The sequence below is a fragment of the Phacochoerus africanus genome, chromosome 1 (assembly GCF_016906955.1).
Source record: "Phacochoerus africanus isolate WHEZ1 chromosome 1, ROS_Pafr_v1, whole genome shotgun sequence".
Lineage (NCBI taxonomy): Eukaryota > Metazoa > Chordata > Mammalia > Artiodactyla > Suidae > Phacochoerus > Phacochoerus africanus.
The window spans coordinates 125,393,656-125,401,289 of record NC_062544.1 but is presented as its reverse complement, the minus strand read 5'-3'; the positions used below and the strand labels follow the sequence as shown (position 1 = coordinate 125,401,289).

The following is a 7,634-nucleotide window of genomic DNA, read 5'->3' as shown; positions in this document are numbered from 1 at the left end:
GATTTCACCCACACTCCCAACCAGCAGCTACACCTCTCACGAGGCCACCCTTGCTTATTACACTCTGGCAACTCAACACTTCTAGCCTGCCTCCTGCCATCTGACCACTTTGCAAGGCTACTCTATGAAAGTATTCTCCCTCCCTCCTATCCTTGTGAAACGGTGCAGTTTTAAGGCTGATTCAAGCTCCTCAAGCCCGTTGAGTTCTCCCCAAGCAGCTCAAGTCCCCTCTGATAAATGTTCTCATAGAATCCCATGCCTCTCTGTCACACAGTGTAAATGGGGTGGGATGTTTTACTATCTGTCTTCCCCAATAGAGTGTAAGCTTCCTGAGGTAGGGCATGTTTTTGCTTCTGCTGATCTTATCCCTAGCACCTTGCATAGCCATGGGTATAGAAGAGGTCCTGCCATGGTGGAATCAATGAATGAACATCTCTGGGCTCATAAAACAAGGACAGGGTGAGAGATGGAAAGACTGTGCATTCACCCTCTGTTCTCTCATTGGTCAAGCTCATCAGGTTCTATTGTTGTAATTCTCCATTATCCAACCAGCATTGTATGCAATAACTTTATTAAGTTCAAATATATATCACAATACAGATTTATCCAACAGGATCCAGAAACTGTTTACAGATATCATCTAAGACATACATCTGCTTTGTGCTAAAATGTTTCCAGCATCACAGATCACACAATGGGTTTGTACATTGATAATGACTTTTATCTGAAAATAGAGATGCTGAGCTTGCCCTCACTGCTGGGCCCTGGTGTTTCAACTGAGTTAAAGAGGTGAAGATGGACACTTTCTTGATAATTAATACATTCTGAGGAATATTTAATGAGAACACTCTTTGGGATACAGAGTGGTTCATAGAAGTCATTTTTAATTTATGGGTAACATTCAAATCAGACTTTGTAAGTTGAGTTGAGACGAGAATTTTTAATAATTGGTTCGAGGAACATATTAACTTTGGAAATAAATAGGATTTATTCATTTAGTTGGTAGTGAAGCTTCCACAGAATGTCCTTCACACATAAATCTATCAGCTTGATATCTTCTTGACTATGGTGTCTAATAGCTGCATCTCCATTATTCTAAGGAAAAAAACTCTCCATCAACAAACAGTTAGTGGGCTTATTGTTCACAGTCCATAGGATAAGAACCACAACACATCATAGAAAGTTACAAGAATGTAAATATTTAGCTAACTAAATAGAATAAATATTGGGCAATTACCATCTAGAATACTGAATATCTACTAATCAGGAGAAAAAACCCAAACCTTAGTTACAATGCATTCAAAATTGGATAAAGCCAGAGAGACAGATTTGCAAGAATGCAAAGTAGTGAATATATTTCTTTAAACGTCCATTTAACAAATTCATGGTGCAAACTGGAAAATTTTCATAAATACAGTTCAAATGTTCATTGTGTGAGGAAATGCTTATTCATGCACTAAATCATATGAGCATTGATTCACAAATAAAAAAAATACAGAGTAATTGTCTAAAACCAATACTTAGAGATTCACAATCCTACAGGGCCTGCAACTAAAAATAATAATACATGCACGTTGTGATGCACCAAATCATCTCCGAGAAATCGTTAAAACATCTTTCGCATCAAAATGCATAAGAAAACTCAATGCTATTTAATTGGCTTTTTGCATATTACATACTAGAGACTTCAAGCTACAAAATGCTTCTATCTCGACACGCATACAAAACGACCATAAACGTACCTGTGTATATAACAAGGTACTCTCCAATTAGCCATCCATAATGAATAATCTATCTCCTCATGTCATCTTATCTCTCAGTACCATTTATCACAACTCAGGCCTTTCTGCCTTAATGAGGACTACAGATCTCTGATTTACATTCAACACTCTCTGCATTAATAATTGAAACTCTTAAAAAATTCTTCTGCCACTGACATGGAAAGTGGTAAGACTATCTTCCAAAGATTTCCAACATCACCCTGTTAAATCTGGTTGGTAAAAGAGGCAGGGCCACTGGGCTGTTGGCCAAACTCATCTGAGGATGGCCCCAAACTCGCCTGCTGGCTGTACCCACTGCTCGAGCCATAGCTGTCTTGGTTGTATCCACCTTGGTTGAAGCTACTGGAGTGCTTTTCCATTGGGTCTGAAAGATATCTCTGTCCCGAGGAATGCCAGCCGGTCTCCTTGAAAACAAACCAGATGTTTCCAGCCCAGAGGATAAAGTTCAAGAATCCAAAGACCTAAAGGAGGATCACAGTAAATGAGTGGATGGAAACCCCAGAAAAATCTCCATTTCAGAAAAATCTTTCACAACTCAAAAGGTCACTTTTTGCCTCAATGTGGAGGCCACTTCCAACTTCTCATTCAGAGTCACTCTTTCATCCACAATATCTGACTATTCATGAATGCTTTCTACCTGTGAGACATTGTAAAAAGGGCTGTATGTGTATCCATTCCTTTAGTCAAAGAAGGTGCTATTACTATAACCATACACATCTTTAGATGTGAAGACTGAGGTTTACAAAGATAAGGATCTTATTCAAGATCACATGACAAGTAGTAGACGAGTTAAACCCTATCCCACTGTACTCCAGAGTCTGCACCCCTACCTAATCCATCAATATCTCCCCAAACAAAGTAATCCCCTTGGTGTGTAAAATATCTTCAGGGCATATGGGGTTGAGTATTTCCATTTTAATGATGGTTCATTAATTTATAAGATTACCTTCACTTTAATGCTAAAGATACTACTTTTCCATTTATGGAAATGATATAAGTAAAATAAATCAAAGTAAAAAGATGGAGTCAGCGATGGTCCAGGTGGGATGCAGACAAGCATACACCTGGTAGCATACCCAGAGTGTGTGCCTCTTTGAATAGTTGTGCTTCCTGTGCCTCTCACATTCAGAAGTGAAGGCTCAGACAGAAGTCTGAATGAAGGGATGGCTTCAGAGAAGTGTGAATGTTTCCTCAAAGACCGAGGGTGAAACTCTCGTATGGAGATTGCTTTCACTTTCTGGAAGGGTGTCCTCAGTGATTGATCCAAAGGATCAGGTGTCATTTCCCCAGGTCCTGAGTGTTGGATGGAAGCAGAACTGCGTGCAGCTTCAAGAGGCCAAAACAGAACAGTTGTTCTGCAGCCTCTTTCAAGGAGGACTGGGTGACTGGGAATTAACCACGGGAGGTCACTTTTAACAGCCCCCTCTTGGAGACAGACAATGATTGTGTGATACAAAGCTGTGACGACATTGCATTTAGTAACCACGCCAGCATGACACTAACTAATCAAAATGGACTTGGGCAGTGGCCGCAGTTCTGGAATAGGTTTCTGGAAGCTCCCTGATGGGCCAAGAGAGTTCATCCCTTGGTTGCTGGATGTTGGGATATTCTGGAGGGGCCTGGGGGCTTGGAACACAGACTCCAAACTTCTAGATTTTTAGCAGCAGGTGGATCAGGGCACACTACCGTGGGGCCAAGCCCTCTGCCTCTGGAGTCTGAGTGGTCTGGGCTTTGCAGTTTTTCTCTTTATGATAAGGCAGCTAGCCTCTGAACCTGAGCATTTTAAAATTCTATGACATGACAATTTTCCTTCCTTGGGTGATAGCTGTGAGGATTAAAGCAGCAACACAGTCCCAGCAGGACATGTTAGTAAATGCTTACTGATTGCTAAGTTATGCTTTAAGTCACTTTCTGAAACATTTCTATGAATTGTTTTGCTGAGGCAGAAACTGAAGCAAGGTTTTGACAGTGAGGCTGTAACCCCAAGAGATGTCAAGAGCCAAAATGGAGTATCTAGGTTCCTAACTGATCTCACTGAAGACTGATTCATCCAGACTTCCCTCCCTCCCTTCTTCCCTATTCCATCCTCTTTCCTCCCTTTCATGTTAATTGAGGTTTATTTAACATTATTTTGTACCTAATGTGCTAGGCTCCTTACTGAGAGAGATGGAAAACATAAATAAGGTACTTACAGTTTAACAGCTGTGTGATCAGAATGAATTAGGCAATCATGGACAAAACTCTAATTTACATACAGGACTTCAAAGCCATGTATACAATCACTAGGATATTTTCCATCAAAGGGGAGATTATGATTAAACTACATCTCTGTGAGTACATGTCAATATATGAGTACAAAAAAGTTATCATGCAATCTTTTCAGATATGAAGGGATGGCTCTGCCTAGGTCTATAATTTCACGTTTTCTATTCCTTGGTCTCTCTCTTTCCCCTGCGGCTACTTGGTTTCTAAAAAAGGGATGCTTGAGAAGAACCTAGAAATCAGGGAAATGCAACTTAAAAGTAAGTACATAAACGTGACATTGCCATGAATCTATTTAAAGAGTGGTGATGTCTAAATTTACTGCCACCAGAGTGGTCTCACAGATTTCTGGGCTGGTCCATTTCAGGGGCACATGGGCCCTTGAACTTTTCCTTGCCATTTCTTTTCCTTGCTATTTTTAAAAAAATTTAAAATTTTGTTTTTTTTTTTTAAATTATAGCTGATTTACAGTGTTATGTCCATTTCTGCTGCACAGCATAGTGACCCGGTCATACATATACATACTATCTTCCACCATGTTCTATTCCAAGACATTGGATATAGTTCCCTGTGCAGTACAGTAAGACCTCATTACTTATCAGTATTAAATGTAATAGTTTGCAACTAGCAACCCCCTTGATAGCTCAGTGGTACTTTCCTTGCCATTTTGTTGTAACTGAAATCAGCCTGAGGATTTTGATTCTAGCCTAGATGTGGGACAGCAGAAAGACTGAAAACAGACAGTGTATAACACGAGAAAGAATGGGGAGAGGACATTTGCTTGTCTGAGAACATGTATCAAGACTACTTTGGTGGGAGTTCCTGACATGTCTCAGTGGGGTTAAGAACCCGACTAGTATCCATGAGGATGTGGGTTCGATCCCTAGCCTTGTTCAGTGGGTTAGGTATCTGGCGCTGCTGTGAGCTGCGATGTATGTCACAGATGCAGCTTCGATCCTGAGTTGCTGTGGTGTGGGCCAGCAGCTGCAAATCTGATTTGACCTCTAGTCCCTCGGCTGGGAACTTCCTAAAGAGCAAAAAAAGCAAAAAAAAAAAAAAAAAAGATTGCTCTGGTGAAGCTGGAGAAATAGAAAGATACACTGAGAATGGTTTGTCAGAGTCAGCTCCTATTACCTGTGACCTAACTATTATACCACATAGGGATACTGGTACCCGAAGTGGGGTATGAAGAATGGCTGGCCTTTAGGAATAGGAGGATTATTTTACTTTAGCCAGTTTAAATTGAGTTTTCTGTTATAGGAAATGAAGACACAGATAGGGATCAAGAACTCTAACAGCCCCAGGCCTGCCCTTCCACACAGGTTACATTAGTTGCTTTCTATATGTTCTCCTTTTGATTTTAAGACACACGTCACATTGTTTCTCATTCAAAATTGGCATCTGCTAGTCTAAAACTTATTAGAGACATCAGAAACAGAATTCAACAGGCTATGCATGATGTCATAATTTACTAGAAGGACTAAAACACTGCATGATTTTATCTTTTGTTCTCAGATTCTGAGATCAGGGTTACAATAACTTTCATTAAGCCTATAAACAAAGTACAGAAGCAGCATAATATATTTTAAAGTGTACTTCATATATTAATAAATAAAAATTACTGTGAGGCCCTAATACATAATTTATTTCAATGTTTACTATCTTATTACTAAGGCAAGATTCATTGTCAAATCACCAGCAGCTGATTAGCTCCCATTTTTCCTTTCTTAAATGCAGTCTCAGATTAAATTTCAGAAAGCTGTAGAAACATAAGTTAACATTGAAGCAAAGATAATTATTTTGTAAGGGTTGCTAAGGAATGTCATTCCTTCATCAAACACTGTTGGCCCTTCTATTCTTCGCTAACTACTGCTTTTTGCAGCCATTATAGCTTCTGTCTCTCAGATACAGTTTCTTTCTTTGGAACAACACAAAAAACTCATAAAGAAAGAAATTTAGTGGCTCTACTGTCAGATGTTCTGTCTTCCTCTACAAGCCATACACTTGATGATAATATTTGACTCTGTTCAACTAATGTAGTTCAACTTTCCCCAAGTTATCAAGCAACTAAACCAGGAGCATGGAGAATATTAAAAAAATTACCATAACTATTATACGTATTTTTTTTATACTCGGCATTTCTTTCTGTACACTACTGGGTCCAAATTTTTCTCCAGACAGTCAACTGGGTATATTTTACCTATGCGTGGCTTGAACAATGTTTTCTTCCCAGGAAACTTCTATGCCATCAAATATTCCTTTTAACTTCTGGCAGATTTCAGCCTTAAAGTTCAGATTTTGTATCTGCTTCTGGCTTAGAATTCTGACTTGACTGTCATCCAAGCAACAGCTGCCAGTACCTGCTGGGCTCTTATTAAGAACTCTGTAATTGGCAGCATTTAAGTCTATGGGTTCTGACAATAGAAAACTGGAAGGCCCAGGGAGTGTCTTGCACAGAGAGTGAACTGTCACCTCTTAGATGGGCACAGTTTCAGAGGCAAAAATTTCCAAGATGACTCTTGAGTTGTTTTTCTGATTCCCTCATTGGCAAACAAAGATTTGGGAGGTTGGAGTTCCCGCTGTGGCTCAGCAGATTAAGAAACCAACATAGTGTCTGTGAGGATGAGGGTTTGATCCCTGGCATCACTCAGTGGTTTAAGGGTCCAGTGCTGCCTCAAGCTGTGGCATATTTGCAGTTGTGACTCAGATCTGGCATTGCTGCAGCTATGGTGTAGGCTGGCAGCTGCAGCTCTGATTCAACCCCTAGTCTGGGAACATCCATGTGCCACAGGGGTGGCCTTAAAAAAAAAAAAAAAGATTTGGGAGGTGAAATGTAGAGGGCAACTTACCACGGAAGTGTTCAGGCTGGACATCACAGGGCTGTGGACGGCCGTGCACTTGTTGGACGGTTGTTTGCAAGCTGACATCAGTAACAACACTTCTTTGGGATCTGTAGCAACCTTGACATCAGACAGCCCTTTCGCCCAAGCTGAGGAACCCACCAACCACAAGAATGAAAAGACTACAGTGACGATAAAGTCCTACAGAAAGAGATAAGACAGGAAGAGAAATGTGAATTCTAGAAACAAATAGATGCATTTGTACAACGCTTTGGTTTGCTTTTTGGAAAAGTCCAAGATCCCATAGCACTGGAACCATGCTGAAAAATGAATAAAAAAGTTTTGTGATTTTTTTTTTATATTTCTGGAAAATAAATAATAGCAACAATAATGAATGCTTACTATGCTTCTGGTGATGAGGGGCTACTTCTCATATCCTTCCTTGTGACTCAGAGACTGGGGGTGGGGGTGGGAGTCACCCACACCCAAGACTTCAGCAGACCATGTTCTAGCATAGGACAACTTTTCAGATTTACTGTATTTATGTTTGACAACTATAAAAATGTTGCATACTGTTTACCCAGAAAAATAAAAACACTGACTTGGAAAGGAAAATAATAAATTTGACATACCAACAGAAACAGACCTCTCTTTTATTTTAAATGATCAATACCTCACATAGAAAACTTGGCATCTGTTTCTTTCCTACCTAAGGCAGTGTCACATCTCACTTCCTCTGTGAGTCTCCCCT

General features: G+C 40.0%; 1 protein-coding gene across 2 annotated transcripts in view; it reads right to left on the bottom strand.

Annotated features, from left to right (window-relative positions):
* Positions 1-554: 554 nt before the first annotated feature.
* Positions 555-7,634, bottom strand: part of SYNPR (synaptoporin) — a 323,687-nt gene continuing 316,607 nt past the window's right edge. For both annotated transcript variants that reach the window (XM_047778464.1, XM_047778471.1), the window contains 2 exons: positions 6,893-7,084; positions 555-2,242 (listed from right to left, as the gene is read on the bottom strand). In XM_047778464.1, coding sequence (XP_047634420.1) covers positions 1,985-2,242; positions 6,893-7,084 — 450 coding nt within the window. In that variant the 3' untranslated portion in view covers positions 555-1,984. The remainder of the gene's footprint in view (positions 2,243-6,892; positions 7,085-7,634) is intronic.